This window comes from Gopherus evgoodei, chromosome 2, assembly GCF_007399415.2.
Source record: "Gopherus evgoodei ecotype Sinaloan lineage chromosome 2, rGopEvg1_v1.p, whole genome shotgun sequence".
Taxonomy (NCBI): domain Eukaryota; kingdom Metazoa; phylum Chordata; order Testudines; family Testudinidae; genus Gopherus; species Gopherus evgoodei.
In genome coordinates, this window is record NC_044323.1 from 1,895,576 (window position 1) to 1,916,661 (window position 21,086).

The 21,086-nt window shown below is 47.6% G+C and overlaps 1 protein-coding gene across 2 annotated transcripts in view; it reads left to right on the forward strand.

Annotated features, from left to right (window-relative positions):
• Positions 1-21,086, forward strand: part of SMARCC1 (SWI/SNF related, matrix associated, actin dependent regulator of chromatin subfamily c member 1) — a 196,920-nt gene that overhangs the window by 107,181 nt on the left and 68,653 nt on the right. For both annotated transcript variants that reach the window (XM_030549765.1, XM_030549766.1), the window contains exons 20-21: positions 2,722-2,980; positions 3,759-3,920. In XM_030549765.1, the coding sequence (XP_030405625.1) occupies positions 2,722-2,980; positions 3,759-3,920 (421 nt within the window). The remainder of the gene's footprint in view (positions 1-2,721; positions 2,981-3,758; positions 3,921-21,086) is intronic.

The following is a 21,086-nucleotide window of genomic DNA, read 5'->3' on the forward strand; positions in this document are numbered from 1 at the left end:
TAACAGGAACCTTAAATAACAACTTGTGATAAGTTTGTGAGGAGTGTAATATCCCCAGGATCAGGTGAAGGGCTCACATCTACCTGTTTGGAAGATAAGTTACTGCATTTAGAGCTAGCTGAAGCTTTTTTCAAGGCACTAGTTGTTTCCAGGTACAATATATTTCAGTAGTCCATCGTGGAGGTTACAAAAGGATTTGGAATACTGTGCCTAAATTGATATCCATTTGGGTAAGTTGTTGACTTGTGGCCTGTTAAAGATACCACTATTTGTGAATCCAGTAGCAGTGAAAGAAGGAACTAGGAGGATCAATAGGCTGCAAACTGTTTTGATGACTGGAGGACAGATCCCTCATTTCAGATTGGTGACAGATTTCACTGGATCTTCAGAATACTTCCGTCTTCCACTAGCATTGTTTCCATCATGTCTGGGCTTATCTTCTCCTGGTGCTTTTCATTCAGATGCTGATCCACCATTTAGGCACTGGGACAGTCTTGGAGAATAAGTAGAGCTGGGTGACATCTGTATGCTGTTGATAAGTGAGGCTGTATTTTCTCACTGCCTTCCATAGTGATTTTAAATATGTAATCAATGTGATGGAATAGAGGGCAGAGTCTTGTAGTACTCCACAGTTGAGGGTTCTACATGTGAAAGTGGGGGATCAGAGGAAGGATCTGAACCAACTCCTAACATCAGCGCTCACCACTGCAAAGTTAAGGTGGTCCAGCAGCATCTCATACTCAACTGTGTTGAAAGCTGATGAGAGATGACCAATGAATCTTAGTATGGATCTTGTTTTTGTGTATGTGATGGCCAGGAGGAAATCTTCGATCAGTTCAGCAAGTGCTGTTTCTGTACCATATCCTGGAGTTGGACCTTTGGTCTGACCCAGTAGGGCCGTTCTTATGGGTTAAACACCCAGTTGGGAAGAGTGTTGGATATTGGTGGTGGCAGGTGTAGTTGGGAGATGGCTATTCCCTGGCTTCTGTAAATTTGGTGACAATGATCAACATCTTAGGTGGTGATCAGATCATAGAATGCTTTAAGGTAGATAGCTGACTTTTCTGTAAAGGAAGGCATTTCATTTTGCCCAAGGAACTTTTTTCCCTTTTGGCTATCCATATCTGGCGGGAATCCGAATTGCATGTCATCATTTGAATTTCCTCCGTCTTCAAGGGCTTGCTGTTGTATAACTGGACCAAGGTCTGGGAAAGTTGGCATACCAGTGGTCCAGTATCTAATCCCCATCACTTGGGATTCTGATAAATTATTTCAGATGCAGGAGATCTTGTCCACAAAGTAGACTTATTTGTCTACTTTGTGGACAAGATCTCCTGCATCTGAAATGTGGTTCAAATACCTCTGCTCTTACCAAAGATTAGTTAAGGGATCTAATAATCTCTCGACACTACATTCTGATACTTCAATTCTAAACACAGGATTTTCCTTGCCATTTATAGTCTAATAGATGGTGCTCTGTAAATATAGCCACATTGACAATCTGTTGCTTCTGATACACCAAGATCCTCATCTTACAATTCATGGATTCCGTCTAGTTGCCAGTGATCAAGAATGTTCTGTAGTCTTATTTCTAGGCTGTTAAGAAAAAGTACGTATCTATATAGCTCATTTTATGGTTGTTATCACTGGTATCCTTCAACATGCTGCCAAAATTATTTGCATTAGCAGTTTCATTAGTCTGAAAATTTACAAGGATGCCATCAATTTAAAAATCAAACTCCTGTTTGAAAACTTTTACCTACCTTTTTTAGTAGATTGTAACTAAGATTATGGGGAAAAGAACATGTTTTTCATCTTTTCATGTTTTGCTTTGTGCAGCTGACAGCACTTTGTGTACAGTCAATTGTTTACATTGTAGTAACACCAATCACGTTCAGGGCCAGGCCCCATTTTGCTAGCACTGTGTACACACAAAATAAGACAGACCTTACCCCAAATGGCGTATAATTTTAGCATATGATGAGAGAGAACGTGAGGAGAAACCTCATGGAGGGTGTAGGTCTGGGAGGGAAAAGGGCACAGTGAAACTAATACGTTTGGTGTAAGCAACACTCTATTCCCCTCTATAGTCTATCAGTTTCCCCTGTTTGTTTAGTCTTTCACACAGCAACAAGGAAAGGGAAACACTTTTAAAGTTAAGAAATAAGATGTGTCAAACCAAAAAATTGGTAGGAGTACATGAAGCTACGTAATTTTGTTTTAATTAATGAGGTTCCAAGTTCATGATGTCCCTTTAATGTGAGAGAGAATTCTTCTTCAGAAATATTAACAATAACTTCCGTTTCTTTCACTCCCCTTTGCTGTAGTCTGTTGCAAATGTTGGTGTGTTTAGATGTTCTCATTTTAGGTTGTGTTGACTCACAAATTAAACAATTGTTTTGTAAAATTTTTCAAGTTTTTGAGATGGTAATTAGCAAACAGAGAATCAGACTTGTGTGTTTGAGCACAGAATAAAAGACCAGAATTATACTGTTTACCAGTTCCCATAGCCCATAAATTCAACTTAGTGTTTAAGTGAGAGGCCCTCAACTGTCTAAACAAGTGTTTATGAAAAATCAATGTTTATATACTCCCTTTCACATAGTTCCACTTTCTTGATTCATTGTTCTGTTTGTTACCAGAATGGATGGTGGTGAGAACGAAAACTTGTGTATATGTAGCATTATTTGCAAAACAGTTTTTACTCTTCTTCTGTTGCAGGCTCTGGAGATGTACAAAGATGACTGGAATAAAGTCTCTGAGCACGTTGGGAGTCGCACCCAGGATGAATGCATTCTCCACTTTCTGAGACTTCCCATAGAGGACCCTTATCTGGAGAACTCTGATGCATCCTTGGGCCCATTGGCTTACCAGCCTGTACCTTTCAGCCAGTCTGGAAACCCAGTGATGAGCACTGTTGCTTTTTTGGCATCTGTGGTAGATCCTCGGGTGGCATCAGCTGCAGCTAAAGCTGCTTTAGGTATGGGGTCGCTATGGCTATCTTTTCTTATGATTTTGTCTGACATAGTGTAACTTTGTGCTTGGTTGCTGGCTTTCCCTTGAGCTTTAGAAAGATCAGCTGCTATCTTTAGTGTTCCTTCAAAATGCAGCTAACATAAGTTTAAAATAGAAGCAAATATCTATAAAATTATTCAGGGAGGAGTTACCAGTATGGTTATTGTCTGTTTTGCATTTTACTAATGCTAGACTAGATGACGTATTGAGGTCCCTTCCAGTCCTACTCTTCTATGATTATATGAACTATTAATTGGTTTGTAAAGCACTACATTAGTGCCCATTATTACTTTTTATCATTTTGTTTAAATGTACATTACATTAACAAATACTGCTATAGTGTTAAATCACTTATTTGGAATCTTGTACAAAAAAGATAAACATAAAGATCCTAGCATTCAATTTTGGTTCTATTAATTTTAACTTGTTGCTTTCCTGGTTATGTTATGTAATCGTAATTGGATAGAATAGTTCTTGCATACTCAGTAACCGGTTATCTTATTTTCTGTAGATAGAATAAATGTACTAGTTTGCATATGTATAGTTTGGAAGAGATGTTAACTCTAACTATTGCTAACTATCACATTTAAGGGAAGGAATGAGCTTCCTTATGTTATAATTGAGGAGGACCTTCAGAACATATTGAAAATTCACTGTCTTATTTATGTGAGTCTGTGAAAACTGATTATTTTTGACATGTGATGTGCAGACATCATAATATTTTTTCTTTAATTCTTTAACAGAGGAATTTTCTCGAGTCCGAGAGGAGGTACCACTGGAACTAGTTGAAGCCCATGTCAAGAAAGTGCAGGAGGCAGCAAGAACCTCTGGGAAGGTGGATCCAACATATGGACTAGAGAGCAGCTGCATTGCTGGAACAGGCCCAGATGAGCCAGAGAAGCTTGGTAGGTCATAAGTTTTGAATGCAGAAATTTTTGCAAATCAGGTTTATCTTTAGTACTTCTTTTCAGCGAGAAACAAGCACATATATTTTCTATGTAGAATATAGTAAAAACCTGAATCTGTTAGTCTTTAGTATACTCTCTCTCTCTCTTCTTTGGTTCCACCCTCACTTCTTCTGTCCCTTTTAGGTCAGAAAGAGATCTGGACGATTATAGAACAAATAATTGTCAGCAATAAGTCTTGCATATGGCTTATCATAAATCTGTTTTGTGTTAACAGTTCCCGAAATGTTGAAGTTAAAGGTAGGACACATTTGTCATTAGCAAAATTAGAAGTTAGTGTTCAACAGCATTTAGAGACTTTTGACTATAAACATTTTTATAATATACAGCTTTCCTGCAGGGAGCTTGGGCCACATTGTAAATGTCACCCATTTATTTCTATTGCTAACATTTTAATATAGAAGGTTTTCAGGTTTTGCTGATGGAAGCATCTTGAACATTTATATAAAAGTGTAAGTAACAGGTAGCTGACATGACTCATTGGTGGTAGTTAGATGTGTGTTAGACCAAACAATACTCTTATTAACACAGTCACTGATATGCACAATTGTAAGAAATAAAAGGAGACCGGATAAAAGTATATAGCATAATGGATGGTCTACAGAAGATAGATTGGGAGCTTCTGTTCTCCCATTCTCAAAGCACAAGAACAAGAGGACACTGAGTGAAATTAAAAGGTGGGAAACTGAAAACTGATCAAGAAATTCCTTTTTACACAACACATAGTTGGACTATAACTCATTGTTGTTGAGTTGTTGAGGCCAAGAACTTAGCAAGGTTCAGAAGGGATTGGACACTTATATAGGTAATTTACAATATCCAGAGTTGTCATAATAAATTCTAACCATTTAGAAAGGAATATTAAATTGCGTGTTTCAGGGTTTAAGCCAATGTCTATCAACAGTTGGGACGAAACCTAGTCTAGGGGATAGATTATCCTACATCTGCCTACTGCAGAGTTCTCACACCTACCTCTGAAGCCTTCAATACTGGACAAGATGGACTTTGGTTCAGATCCAGAATGTCACTTCATATGTTCCTGTATACAAGACTCAGAATGAAAACCCTATTTCTTGGGAGATATAAAAGCAAACTAAGCAAAACAATTAAATATTCCAGAGAGAACAATTCTGCATTGACCCCACTGATAATAAGGTTGGTTCAGACCAGATAAGACATAATGCCTTCCATCTCTTTGGAAGTTATGATAAAACCAACTGGATTGTATGACTTTGTCAAAATGTAAGCACAGAACACCTGTACTGTTGGGAGAGGGAGGGAGGATCATTACATAATGTGTTTTCTTCATTTCCACTCTGTTTTCATGACTTCCTGCCTGTGTTCTGGGTAAAGAGTTAGACAACAGTAATGATGAGAAAACATTGTTTCGTTAGACATGAACTGCACGTGGACAATGCGTATTGGCTAGTAATGCTTTTGTGTTGCATAGTTTGGGCCATTCTTAGATTTTTGAAAACTCTAATGTCGCTGTAACTGTCACAGTTGAGCTGAGTTTCTAATGTGCGGATGCATTTGCTTACTGAGTTACTTCAGTAGATACTCTGGCATATAAGGCTAATATTTTAGGCTATGATTATTCATGTTACAAAAAATGTCCTCTGTAGCACAAATGTGTAGATGCTATGCAGCTGTTTCAACCTCCTAGAATATGTGGAAAATCCCTATTTGAATCCCCTTTCCGCTAAAAACTAACTTCTCTTTAAATCCCATTCTTAAATAGAGAATGTAAGTCATATAACTTAGTTTTCTATTTAGTTCCTTAAACCCTGCAGCATAGCTGCTCTTATTTCTTCCATTTGGTTTACTACAGTGTGCCTGCAGGGACTCTGCTGTATACCCACTAAAACGCAAAGAGATTTTAATCTTTAAACGTTCAGTAAAGATCTGGCAGCACTGTTAATGTTTGTCAGTAAATTTTTAATATCTCAATCTCTGTTCAGCATTGGTTGGCTGGTGTCTTATTCATCCTACCACAAATAATTTGAGAGTGAATTTAGGGTTTGTGCCAGTGAAGCATGTCTCATACCAGATAAAGCTGAGCATAGTATAATCTGGATAGTGTGCAAGCTTTGCCTCAAGCTCTGCCAGAACACCTCAGGCCTTACCTACGGTATCCCCCATTACTCCAGACATGAGTAGAGAGTACAGAATTGTGTGGTATGTTTTTGAGGTGGGTTCATAGGAACTAGGAGCACAATAGTACATTTAACACCTGTCTCTCTAAGGGTACGTCTACACTATGGGATTATTCCGATTTTACATAAACTGGTTTTGTAAAACAGATTGTATGAAGTTGAGTGCACGCAGCCACACTAAGCACATTAATTCGGTGTGCGTCCATGGTCCGAGGCTAGCATCGATTTCTGAAGCGTTGCACTGTGGGTAGCTATTCCGTGGCTATCCCATAGTTCCCACAGTCTCCCCCGCCCATTGGAATTCTGGGTTGAGATCCCAGTGCCTGATGGGGCAAAAATCATTGTCGCGGGTGGTTCTGGATAAATGTCGTCAGTCATTCCTCCGGGAAAGCAACGGCAGACAATCATTTCATGCCCTTTTTCCCTGGATTGCCCTGGGACACGCCATAGCAGGGCAACCATGGAGCCCGTTCAGTTTTTTTTACTGTCACCATATATCTACTGGATGTTGCTAAGACACAGTACTGCAGCGCTACACAGCAGCATTCATTTGCCTTTGCATGATAACTGGTCTCTGCTATCTGTCGTTCTGTACCGTCTGCTGCTGTCGTGGGTGCCCCTGGCTGAGGTCAGCCGGGGGCACAAAGACAAAAATGGGAATGACTCCCCGAGTCAATCCCTCCTTTATGGTATCTAAAAATAGAGTCAGTCCTGCCTAGAAATGGGGCAGGTGTACTAGAGAACCAGAGAGCACAGCCGCTCCGTGTCAGATCCCGCAGAAATGATGAGCTGCATGCCATTCACGGGGGGTGCCCCTGCAACAACCCCACCCGTTGCTTCCCTCCTCCCCCAACCGTCCTGGGCTACTGTGGCAGTGTCCCCCCCATTTATGTGACGAAGTAATAAAGAATGCAGGAATAAGAAACACTGACTTGTTAGTGAGATAAAATGAGGGGGAGGCAGCCGCCAGCTGCTATGATAGTCCAGGCAGGACATTAAGCCATGTGGGGAAGAGGAGCTCAGCATCCCGCTGCTATGATAGTCCAGGCAGTACAGAATCTTTTCTTTACACATGAAAGGGAGGGGGCTGATGGAGCTCAGCCCCCAGTTGCTATGATGAGGACAGTTACCAGCCGTTCTGTACCATCTACTGAGAATGACCGGGAATCATTCCTATTTTTACCCAGGCGCCCCCAGCCGGCCTCACCTGAGGCCAGCCAGGAGCACTCACGGGCTCATGACAAGGACAGCTATCAGTCCTACTGCACTGTACCGCCTGCCACCTAGGAGGGGTGGAGAGAGGATGCTACTGTTTACTGCTGCAGCACCGTGTCTACCAGTAGCATGCAGTATACATAGGGTGACACAAAAAAGTCAAACGATTTTTTCCCCCTTTTCTATCACAGAGGGGGAGAGGGGGTAAATTGATGAGATAGACCCTGAACCACCCTGGACAATGTGTTTGACCCTACAGGCATTGGGAGCTCAGCCAAGAATGCAAATGATTTTCAGAGACTGCAGGGACTGTGGGATAGCTGGAGTCCTCGGTACCCCCTCCCTCCCTCCATGAGCGTCCATTTGATTCTTTGGCTTTCCGTTACGCATGTCACACAGCACTGTGCTGTGGACTCTGTATCATAGCCTGGAGATTTTTTTTAAATGCTTTGGTTTCATCTTCTGTAACTGAGCTCTGATAGAATAGATTTGTCTCCCATACAGCAGTCAGATCCAGTATCTCCTGTACGGTCCATGCTGGAGCTCTTTTTGGATTTGGGACTGCATTGCTACCCGTGCTGATCAGAACTCCACGCTGGGCAAACAGGAAATGAAATTCAAAAGTTCGCGGGGCTTTTCCTGTCTACCTGGCCACTGCATCGGAGTTCAGATTGCTGTCCAGAGCGGTCACAGTGGAGCACTATAGGATACCGCCTGGAGGCCAATACCGTCGATTTGTGGCCACATTAGCCCTAATCCGATAAGGTAATACTGATTTTAGCGCTACTCCTCTCGTTGGGGAGGATTACAGAAACCGATTTAAAGAGCCCTTTATATCGATATAAAGGGCCTCGTTGTGTGGACGGGTACAGCGTTAAATTGGTTTAAACCCGTAGTGTAGACCAGGCCAGAGTTTCATTCCGTAGTTGAAGTAGATATGTGTACCATGTGTGATGCTTATTTTTAAAAAGTACGTAGATTTAAATTGGACAGAGTTTAGTTTAAACTAAAAACACTGCAGAATACCCCCTGAATTTCATATTACACTTGTCAGACTTTTTTTTATAATGGAAACTGAAATTAGCAAGCTATTCCATAGTGCTCTGTCACCTCTTGTCAGTTCCACATGGTGGAGCAGGGCAGAGCTGACTTGGAGGAGCATAGAACTCTGAAATGACGTGACAAATACATGCTGAAAAATAAACATCATGGCATCTGGAATATCTCTTCCATATCTGTGTTGCATTGTTTTGTCATGTGGAATTGACAGGAGGCGTAATAGCCCTCTAAATCCTTTAAAGGGGGAATAGTTTTATTTTTCTTATCTGAGAGTCTCATGTAAAACAAATATAAGTATTTTCCAGCTTGGATTGAGGTTAAATTAGTGGTTATATTAAAATAATCAATGGATTTATGCCTGTTTTAGCTGGAGTAGTTACAATTTGATAGTCTTGCCCAGCAGGATTTGAGACAACAGGAGTGGACTTTTCTGAGGCCTGAGGCCTGACATTCCTTAGTTTTCCATCATTAGTATTGGACACTGGCCTGTCGTTACCCTTTTTTCCGAAAGGATACTCACTAGTTGCAAATACAGATTTTGTAGCCTTTCCCATTCAATAACGGGATGTGGAAAGCAGACAACCATAACCCAATTCTTGTGGACTGGGTTCTATCTCCAGTACTGGCCTGTTATAGTTAATGCCATTTTTGTATTGGGCTGTGATTAATGGAATAAATTAGGACAACAGCAGATGGTTCTCCCTGGGGGAGCTTCACAACAAGAGTTAACTGAGTCACTCGACAATCTACACGGCCTTTCACCTCAAAACAGCTTTGCAGTGGAGGACGCAGAAGAAGAATCTGCCAAGGTTGCACTTGCAGTAGTGTTTTTCATAAGATAAAGAATATCTGCATGGCATAGGCCTACTGAAAAAGCTAGCTGTGCTTGCATCACTAGAACTGAAGTATTACTCTTAAATATGTCACTCTTGAAAACTAAATTATCTATTTAGGAATGCACTGTAATTAAGGTTCATTGATGTAGCCTAGAAATAAAATTACAGCTCCACTAGTCTTTTGAAAATTGTAGGTTTTTTTATATTGATATATTTCAGTGTCACATGGGAAATGTGATTGGTATAGACCAGTGTTTCTCAAACTGGGGTCGCTGCTTGTGTAGGGCCCTTTGTTTACCTGCCCCACCTGCAGGTCCGGCCAGTTGCGGCTCCCACTGGCCACGGTTGGCCACTGCAGGCCAATGGGGGCTACCGGAAGCGGTGGCCAGTAAGTCCCTCAGCCCACACCACTTCCAGCAGTTCCCATTGGCCTGGAGCGGTGACCCACAGCCAGTGGGAGCTGTGATCAGCCGAACCTGCAGACGGGGCAGGTAAACAAACTGGCTGGGCCCGCCAGGGGCTTTCCCTACACAAGCAGTGACCCCAGTTTGAGAAACACTGGTCTAGACTGTGGGAGCCGCTGTTAGTCTAGAGTTCTGACCTGTAATAACCTTTGTGGTTTGCTGTATTCAATGCTGGCAGCCAGGATCCTTCACATCAATATCTAGAGCCCTTGTAGACAATTAGAGTCGACAGTGGATCAGATCATTAACATGATAGAAGCCGTGAATCAAGGACATCCAGAATTCCCCTTCTGAATACACTGGGAGCCCTCATCTTAGGGATTTTTGTTCACTGTTACCTTTAAGGGCAGAATCAAGCCCTTAATAATCAGTCTTGTCTTCCTGTATTTCATGGTTTTTAAACCATGTTTTAAACCAGTTTTGTTTGCACACATACTTTGCAAGATGCACATTGATGTTTGCCCAGATGAACTGTGGGCAGGATTCAGTTCTAATTGCTTGTACAAAGAGCCACTTGAATGCTAGAATCTTAAAGGTACAGCCAACTCCACTCTAGACAGATGCAAGATGTCCAGACAAAAGCAGTTTCCTAAACCAACATTCATATGTTTGAGTTCTTCTTCGAGTGATTGCTCACATCCATTCCAGTTAGGTGTGCGCGCCGCGCGTGCACGTTCGTCGGAAACTTTTTACCCTAGCAACTCCAGTGGGCCAGCAGGTCGCCCCCTGGAGTGGCGCCGCCATGGCGCCCAATATATATCCCTGCCGGCCCGCCCGCTCCTCAGTTCCTTCTTACCGCCGTGTCGGTCGTTGGAACTGTGGAGCGCGGCATAGCTGTCCTCCACGTCCCTAGCTCTCCTAGTTTCTATCGCTTGTTTATCGCTTATCTCTAGTTCTATATAGTTGTTAATTAGTATTGTTAAGTAGATAGTTTAGTAAATAGCTGTTAAGTAGTTCCTTGCCGGGGGCTTAGCCCTTCCCGGCACCGGGCGCCAGGCTCATGCCTGTTTCGCCAGGCTTCAAGCAGTGTGCGGCCTGCAAGAAGCCCATGCCTACCAGCGATCCCCACGAAGCGTGCCTGAAGTGCCTCGGGGAATCGCACAGATCTGACAAGTGCCGCATCTGTAAGGCTTTTAAGCCGAGGACAAAAAAGGAGAGGGATCAGAGGCTCCGAACTCTCCTAATGGAGGCGGCACTTGACCCGTCGACTTCGCAGACCGTGGTTTCGGCACCGGCACCGGATCGCTCCGGCACCGAGAAGACTCCCCGGCACCGACCTTCTCCGGCACCGGAATCAGAGCCTAGGCCGTCGAAGTCTAATACTCCGGCCAGGCAGACCTGGCTTGAGCGCCCGGCCTCGACATCGGCCGCGGCACCGCCGGCACCGTCAGCACCGTTGACTCCGGGCCCGGCGGGTCCGTTGAGTCCGGTGCCGCCGAGCTCCCCCATGAGATCTGGGGTTGAGATAGTGGTCCCATCCACACCGGAGACCTTCGCCTCGGCTCGGGACCTTATTGCTCTGACGGAGCCTACTCGGCTGCCGCCCCCGGTACCTCCGGTGCGGGTCGCGTCCAGAGGCAAGCCCATGATGTCGGCACCGCCCACAGACAGTCGTTCGCCATCCAGGCCCCGACGTCTTGGGCGCTCCAGATCCCGACGCCGCTCGCAGTCCCGGCACCGCTCCCCTCAGCGGTACCGGTCGCACTCGCGGCACCGGTCGGCATCGAGACGGTCGCGGTCAGGCTCCAGTCGACACCGGCACCGCGACTCCAGGAGCAGGTCCCGACGCTACTCGCCGCACCGGTCGACCTCCCGGCACCGAGCTGGTGGCAGGTCCCGGTCCCGGTCCCGGTCTCGCTCGACCTCCCGGCACCGAGCTGGTGGCAGGTCCCGGTCGACCTCCCGGCACCGAGCTGGTGGCAGGTCCCGGTCCCGGTCGATCTCCCGGCACCGAGCTGGTAGTAGGTCCCGGCACCGAAGCGGCGCCCGGTACCGAAGCGGCGCCCGGCACCGTGACAGATCCCGGTCCCGAAGCGGCGCCCGGCACCGTGACAGATCCCGGTCCCGGTCCCGATCCCGGCACCGATATGACTCCCGACACCGGTCCCCGGCACCGAGACGATCCTCCGTGCCGGCCCGCGCAGACCCGTACCATCCAGGGTCGGCCCCGCCGTGGCCCTCGAGGCAGCCGTCCGTATCCTCCCAGACGGACAGCGGCTATGCGCTGGGCACCGACCGGCAGGCGGCGCTGTTTGCTGATCCGCCGCTGCAGGACCAAGGCCCACAACAGTGGGGATTCTGGACACCCTGGGCGTACCATCAGGCCCAGGGCCCCCAGCAGCTCCCTGCTAGGCCGGCGACTGCGGAGCGTAGGGCCCCTGAAGCCTCTTTGTCTCGCCCCCCTCCCTCCCCGGAAGGGGACGAAGGGTCCAAACAGCAGGACTCCGCTGCGGCTCCGGAGACAGAGGCGAGGGCTGAGGAAGACCCTCAGTTGGACACTATTGTGCCTGGGGTCTCATCATCCTCCTCCCCGGATGAGGCGGTGGCGGGTACCTCCTCCAACAGTCCCCCCCCGCTGGATCTCAGGGCGCACCAGGACCTCCTCAGGCGATTGGCTCAAAACCTGAGTCTGCAGGCAGAGGAGGTCTCGGAGATAGAGGACCCAATTGTCACCATCCTCTCTTCCGATGCTCCCACCAGGGTCGCCCTGCCGTTCATACGGACCATTCAGGCCAATGCCAATACTATCTGGCAGTCCCCGGCCTCCATCCCTCCGACAGCGAAAGGAGTCGAGAGGAAGTACATGGCCCCTTCTAAGGGGTACGAATATTTACATGTTCACCCGACTCCCGGTTCACTGGTAGTGCAATCGGTGAACGATAGGGAGCGTCACGGCCAGGAGGCTCCGGCCCCCAAATCCAGAGAAGCCAGGCGGATGGACCTCCTTGGCCGTAAGGTGTATTCGGCTGGGGCGCTGCAGCTCAGGGTCTCTAACCAGCAGGCCCTGCTGAGCAGATACGCCTTTAACTCCTGGGTGGCAGTGGACAAATTTAAGGAGCTGCTGCCACAGGATGCTCGACAAGAGTTTACGGCCATCCTGGACGAAGGCAAGAAGGTCGCGCGCACGGCCTTACAAGCCTCCTTGGACGCTGCGGACTCGGCTGCCCGTACCCTCGCGTCAGGAGTTACGATGCGTCGCATCTCCTGGCTGCAGGTTTCCGGCCTTCCGCCAGAGCTCCAGCACACGATACAGGACCTTCCTTTCGAAGGCCAGGGCCTGTTTTCCGATAAGACAGACCCCAGACTTAAGAGTTTAAAGGACAACCGGGTCATTGCGCGGTCCCTCGGGATGCACACCCCCGTGACACAGCGTAGACCCTTTAGGCCGCAACAACAGCAGCACCGTCGGCCGTTTTCCCAGTTCCGCCAGCGGCAGGACCCTTACAGGCGCCGCGGCAGGAACGGGAGGCGCAGGCAGTCGGGGAACCAAGGGGGGCAGAACCAAGGCTCCTCAAAACCCCCGCCTGGTCCTAAGCCTTCATTTTGAAGGTGCGCTCGAGGGCGCAGTAACAGTTTCCCCTATGGATCCTTCCCCCCCGTTTTCCAACCGCCTTTCGTTTTTCCTCCCGGCGTGGTCCCAAATAACATCGGACCGCTGGGTCTTAAGCGTGGTGCAGACGGGGTACCGCCTGCAGTTTGTTTCGTTTCCTCCTTCCCGCCCTCCTTCCTCGTCCCTCTTCAGGGACCCCTCTCACGAGCAATTCCTTCGGCAGGAGGTGCAGACGCTCCTCAGCAAAGGAGCTATAGAGGCGGTTCCCGAAAACGAGAAAGGCAAGGGGTTTTATTCCCGCTATTTTCTGATCCCCAAGGCCAAGGGGGGCCTCAGGCCTATCCTCGACCTGCGAGAGCTCAACAAATACCTCGTGAAGTTGAAGTTCCGCATGGTATCCCTGGGGACCATTATTCCATCCCTGGATCCGGGAGACTGGTACGCCGCCCTCGACATGCAGGACGCGTATTTCCACGTTGCCATTTGGCCACGCCACAGACGCTTCCTCCGCTTCGTTGTGGGGGCTCGTCATTATCAATTTGCGGTCCTCCCGTTTGGCCTGTCCACGGCCCCGAGGGTGTTTACAAAATGCATGGCAGTTGTCGTGGCGCATCTTCGGCGCAACCGTGTCCACGTGTTCCCTTATCTGGACGATTGGTTGATTCGGGGCACGTCGGAACAGCAGGTGTACAGCCATGTCCGCGTGATCACCGGCATGTTTGCGAGTCTGGGCCTCTTGATAAACACAGACAAGTCCACCCTGAGGCCCACTCAGAAGGTGGAATTTATCGGGGCCGTCCTGGACGCCACTGTGGGCAGGGCCTCGCTGCCTCGGCAGCGGTTCCAGACCATGGCGGCGATCGTTCAACGCTTGCGGTCAGCCCCGTTAACGTCAGTGAGGACATGTCTAACCCTGTTAGGCCACATGGCGGCGTGCACTTTTGTGACCGACTACGCTCGGCTCCGCATGAGGCCTCTCCAGCTGTGGCTTATCAGTCATTACAGGCCAAGGCAACCGCTAGACATGTTAATCACAGTCCCCCAGAAGGTCTTAGATTCCCTCGGCTGGTGGTTGGACCAGTCCGTATTGTGTGCGGGTCTTCCCTTTCACCCGTCTCAGCCCTCGGTATCCCTGACAACGGATGCCTCAGATCTAGGCTGGGGGGCCCACCTAGGGACCCTGCGGACGCAGGGCCTATGGTCCCAGGAGGAGGTGGGGCTACACATCAACATGAGGGAGTTGAGAGCGGTCCGCCTTGCTTGCCAAACGTTTTGTCATCAGCTTCAGGGTCGTTGTGTAGCCGTGTTCACGGACAACACGACGACCATGTATTATATCAACAAGCAGGGCGGCACCAGGTCCTCCTCCCTGTGCCTCGAGGCGATACGACTCTGGGACTTTTGCGTAGCCCACTCCATTCACCTCAGGGCTTCCTTCCTTCCCGGAGTACGGAACACGCTGGCGGATCGATTGAGCAGATCCTTCCTGTCACACGAGTGGTCCCTTCGCCCGGACGTCGCTCTCTCCATTTTCCGGAGGTGGGGTTATCCCCGGGTGGACCTCTTTGCGTCCAAGGGGAACAGGAAGTGCCAAGCGTTCTGCTCCTTTCAGGGCAGGGAGCCGGGGTCGATAGCGGATGCCTTCCTCATCCAGTGGTCGACCCACCTGTACTATGCGTTTCCTCCGTTCCCTCTGGTTCACAAGGTCCTCCTGAAGGTGCGCAGAGACAGGGCTCGTGTGATCATGGTGGCCCCGGCATGGCCCAGACAGCACTGGTACACCATGCTGCTAGACTTGGCCGTAGCCGACCCAGTTCCCCTGCCCCTTCATCCGGACCTGATTACCCAGGACCACGGGTCTCTCTGTCACCCAGACCTGCAGTCGCTGCACCTAGCGGCTTGGCTCCTGTGTGGCTGACTGGTTCCGAGCTGCGCTGCTCCACGCCTGTGAGAGAGGTGCTCTTGGGCAGCAGGAAGCCGTCCACAAGAGCCACATATTCGGCAAAATGGAAACGCTTCTCCTGTTGGTGCGTAGAGAGAAATCTCCGCCCTATGGAAGTTTCGGTATCCGAAATCTTAGACTATGTTTGGTCCCTCAAAGGGCAAGGTCTGGCCTTATCGTCGTTGCGAGTACATCTGGCAGCTATCTCCACCTTTCACCCGGGTGCGGACGGTCGCTCCGTTTTTTCTCACCCGACGGTGTCGAGATTTCTTAAAGGGCTGGAACGGTTATTCCCTAACGTCCGTCCCCCTGCTCCAACCTGGGATCTTAACCCGGTGTTGTCCCGACTCATGGGGCCCCCCTTTGAGCCGTTAGCTACTTGCTCCCTGCTTTACCTCTCTTGGAAGGCTGCCTTTCTAGTAGCCATCACCTCAGCTAGACGGGTGTCGGAACTCCGAGCCCTTGTGGTAGACCCCCCATATACGGTCTTCCACAAAGACAAGGTGCAGCTTAGACCACACCCTGCCTTTCTACCCAAGGTGGTCTCAGCCTTCCACGTCAACCAAGAGATTTTCCTCCCGGTTTTTTTCCCAAAACCTCACTCCTCAGGCAGGGAGCAGCAGCTCCACTCGCTGGATGTCCGTAGAGCTCTCGCGTTCTACATAGAGAGGACCAAACCCTTCCGCAAATCCCCCCAGCTTTTCGTGGCGGTAGCGGACCGTATGAAAGGGCTTCCTATCTCCTCCCAGAGGTTATCCTCGTGGGTTACGTCCTGTATCAGGACCTGTTATGACTTGGCCCATGTCCCTACGGGCCGTGTGACTGCGCATTCTACCAGGGCGCAGGCGTCGTCGCTGGCTTTCCTTGCCCGTGTGCCCATCCAGGAAATCTGTCGGGCAGCGACCTGGTCATCGGTCCACACCTTTGCTTCCCACTACGCCCTGGTACAGCAGTCGAGAGAGGATGCGGCCTTCGGAACGGCAGTGCTCCGTGCCGCGACTTCTCACTCCGACCCCACCGCCTAGGTATGGCTTGGGAGTCACCTAACTGGAATGGATGTGAGCAATCACTCGAAGAAGAAAAGACGGTTACTCACCTTTGTAACTGTTGTTCTTCGAGATGTGTTGCTCACATCCATTCCACACCCGCCCTCCTTCCCCACTGTCGGAGTAGCCGGCAAGAAGGAACTGAGGAGCGGGCGGGCCGGCAGGGATATATATTGGGCGCCATGGCGGCGCCACTCCAGGGGGCGACCTGCCGGCCCACTGGAGTTGCTAGGGTAAAAAGTTTCCGACGAACGTGCACGCGCGGCGCGCACACCTAACTGGAATGGATGTGAGCAACACATCTCGAAGAACAACAGTTACAAAGGTGAGTAACCGTCTTTTATCTTGTAAGCAATACAACATTAACTTCTGCATACATTCTTCAGAGCCTCTCTTGCTTTGCTTCAAAGATTCCTGTCCCCAAGTCCAGTAACAGCCCTACACTTTCTCCTCCCTGTCAGTCCTTGCCCACACACCTCTGAGTTTCGGGTTTTTGGAGCAGTGAGGCCTCATATCCGAGTGTTAGGTGAGTGTGGGGAGGAGGGAGAAAAGAGCAGCACCAGTAACCCCCAACATTCTTTTGTCAAGCCCTCCAGCTCAACACCTGCCCAACTTCTAGCAGAGAGCACCGCATCTAGCCCCCAAAACCTCCCACTGTATCGTCAGAGGACCCAAACCCCACAATCAAATTTTGGCTGCAGAAGATTATTTTCATAAAGACTTTTTTTTTTTTTGTGGAATCCAGGAAAGTTGAGGTCATGAACCCAAGAAGGTAAAGAACTTGGAGATTTCAGTTTGGATGATGATGGTGAATGTTGCGTTTCGTGGGTAGAGTTATAGTACTTTGTCTTTCTGTAATGGCTTCCATTCAAGGATCTCAAAGCACTACACCAAACATGAAGCAAACTTCCGTTCTGTTTTTGTTCGGTTTCATACAGAGTCTTATCCTGCCCTCATTACTATTCTATCCAAGTCCCTTCCAGCAGTGGTTTATTCTTTCACTTTTCCACTTCACACAGGAAAATTTTGTGAGCACTACAGTGTGTTGTTTTGGTATGGTTGTGGTGGAGGGTTTTTTGTGTGTTTAGTGCTGTGTGTTAGAGAAGGCAGGTCGGAGAAGTTCACCTTGTACTTGGAGTGAGATTTGTGATGGCCCTTAGTTCCTGTTGGACCTTGTTCCATGGTTTCAGATGAGCCCTGGGAAAGCTCTGTTTTCTGCAGTCTTCGCCCTTGTTGTAAAAAGTTCTACTGTGCCTGCGGAGTGGAATGGTCTATCTTGTCCTCATCTCAGAAGGTTGGGTGATCTTAATACTATGCCCAGGCCATGGAGTGCCTTGAGGATAATGACCAAGTCCCTGAACTTGATATGATATTCTAAGGGAAACCAATTTAGAGAACAGAGGACGGGTCTGATGTGCTCATGTTAGCCTATGTTGCTGAGGAAATGCACTTCAGCATTTTGTACTAGTTAGGGTTAACTTAAGAGCTGAAGGTTTGTTGCCCAAGTATATTGCATTGCTGCTGTCCAGACAGGGAGTTGACAAAGGTATGTATAACAGAGGCCATCAGCCTGGTCCTATCCATTCACCTGTCTGGCATGAGTGACCCTATCAGAAGTTATGCTCCCATCAGCAAAGCTCTCGGGATCATGGGGAACTCAAGCCTTTCAGCCATTTCAAGGCACAGTCCATGGGACTGATGTGAAACCTCAGACCTCTTCTACATGTCTTGGCAACACTGTAAGTAGCACAGATGAAACCAATGAAAACATTAAAGCCAGAACAGTGAAAACCTCCGATACCTTTTGTAACTCTAAAGCTGAAGAAACAGAAATCTTGTCCTCCAAACTAAACCTAGCATATTCAACACCATTGTAACATCAACTTACTCTGTGGCATTAAAACTTGGAGATGACTTCTTTGAGTGATGTCCCCATGGGTGCTCCACTGTAGTTCCTTCTCTGCTGCACTTACAGTGGAGTCCCATGGGGGGGACACATCTTAAAAAACCTCAGTTACCACACAAAGTGAGTAACCTCAGTTACTGTGCAAGGTGAGTAACCCTCTCTTATTAAGATCTTACTACCTAAACTCCAGGCTTTTATAAACAGTTTTTAGACAATTCTTTAATATCAGATGACCAGGAAAAAAATGACGACAAATTACAGAACAAAAATAGAGATGGCTAGGACATACATAAAGACCTGAATAACATAAGACAGGCATTGGACTAGAACCCCCAGGTCAAGAGGCAACAAGGTAGACCAAGGAAATGCACAATAAAAACAGAACTACAACAAGATGGAAGCCAGTGGTGAATACGTGGAGTAGAGAGGCATAAGAGAGAGAAGGTGTGTTTAAACTTCACCACCCTTGGTTTTATGAATGATTTTGCCCCAGTTCGTATTGTGTCTGTGCACTTGAAAGTTTCACAGACAAAATAAACACAAATAAGGGTGGTCATTTTACCTCCTGTATTTTTGGCAGGCAATGATTTCCCGTTCATCTCTGTGTGTGATTTGACTGAATGCAAACATTGTTAAAAAGAAGCAGTCGTGGAATATTTTACTCATTAATGTCCTTGCCAAGACTTCTCTCAGCTAATACAGTGCCTTTTGAGGACTGGTGATAACTAAGGCTACGTTTTAGCCGTGTATTTTTAGAAAAGTCGTGGACATGTCACAAGCTGTAAAGAAAAATTAACAGGCCCGTGACGTGTCCATCACTTTTACTAAAAATGCCCGCTTGGACTAAAACTTGGGCAGGGGTGGCAACCACCACGGGTGCTGGGGAGGTGACCCAGGACCCTGGCTGTTGCTGGGGGAGGGAAGGTTGGTGGGGATGGCAGGGGCTTCCTACCCAGCTCCGCATCCCTACAGCTCCTAGGTGGTAGAGGCAGGGGCTCCTCCGCTACTCCAGCCAAAAGCTCCAGTTGCCACAGCTCCCATTGGCCAGGAACCGCAGCCAATGGGAGCTGTGGATGTGGGCAGCATGTGGCATGGGGACATGCACACCCCTGCCTAGGAGCTTCAGGGAGGCCCCCCACCCCAGGTAAGCATGCCCCCCACACCTTCCAAACGCCTGTCCTGCTAGACTGTAGCTCCCTCCCACACACCCAAATTACTGCTGCTGGACAGCACGTGTCATTGCAGAGGTCACGGAAAGTCACAGAATCCATGACCTCCATGACACTTGCAGCCTTAGTGATAACTATCCATCCTTTCTTAAAATGGACTCATGCAGTGTTCACGACTGCTTCACAAGCTTTCCGTGAAGTACCCACTCTCCTCTGGAGAAAGTGTGCAGGTTTGTCGTGCTGAGCATGTAGAAGTGTCACAGAGTACAAGTATGGGAAGCGCTAACTGTTGTGCATTCCTACCTTTCACTGAGCATGGAGGGAAAAAATGGTTCTGTTTACTAGCAAGATTGCCATACATTTGAGCACGCAAATCAGTCCGACCACATTAGCCTTTTCATTGCTAATACATTAATTATCCAGAATCAATTTAGTATTTGTTCTTATTAAAGAGTATGTTGTTATGAACTATGTAAATGGGTTCTATCAGTGAAAACAAATGGGGCCAACCTGCTGTCAGGGCACCTGTGAATTACTAAGTTTAAAAACATTTTAAAGGTAACTTTGCATTGGTGCATTCTGCTGATAGAAGTGGGGAGTTTATCTGGCCAGGCTGTCTCATGTAGCTTGCAGGCAACCTGATTAGAGAAATTAAACAAAGTTCAGACACTTTGTAATTTCCCTGTTGACTTGAAGTCTGTTTCCCTTCTCCAGTTGTAGGGTTAAATGGGGCTTCCTTAGAAGCCAGTCATAGGTTCCTCATCACTAACCAATAGGTGTTGCTACCTAACTAGGCAGAGTCCCTGTTCTTAGGGTTGTGTTTTACTATTAAGACTAGGAATATGATTCCTGGAGTGTGGGCAAGGTATGTTTTTGGGCTGGAGGTGCTGTGCTCCTCCTTGGGATGATGCCTTGCATTGCTTGGCAGCTAGCTACCTCTTGCTGCTTAAGAACCATAATTTACTGATTCTGAAAGGAGAACCATATTGTTTTTCCCCACACGAAAAAGATGATTGCTGTGATGCAGGACCTGCTAAAGAGGATTGTGGCAATAGAGACCCTTGAGGCCCTGTAAGAGGGACTACTGAGCACTCCCTGTAGAAGGGAAGGAAGGTTATCACCATCAGTTTATGATGGGGATACCCATGACCCAGAGGGCTAATTCCCATCTAAATTGTCAGTTTTGTATATTCTTCAGTACCTGGTCAGATTTTTGCTTCTGGTTTGCAACAAAATTAATAAGGGCCATGTCTGTATCTTCCTGGAATACAGGCATCCTTTATTTTATCAAAATATGATGTTTTCCGGTTCACATACCTTTCACGTTTGGATGTCATATTTATATTTTTTTAACGGAGTCTAGTCTCATTATTACATTAACTTCATTTTAAAATTCCCACTACTATGGTAGTAAAAATGGCTTAAAATGTTGAGATAGAAACCTGCATGAACTCAGATAAATTAAATTCAGTTTGCCCTGAAACTCATAGCAGAGACTTTTTCAGTTTCCTTTTTCATTTCATTCATTTAGTATTCCTGCATGCACCCATCAGTATAAGCAAAAAATGTAAATGGTTCATGCCAGCTGGAGGCCTGCAGTCACAACACTTCACTGCAAATAATGGCTCTGCAACCAATGCGATAAGACCAATTTTCAAAAAACATCAACTACTACCTGGCTAAACTGCCATATTGACTGTTTTATTTGTTGTTAAAACAAAATTTTATTATTACAATCGCTGCTGGACAACCTAGGTTACATC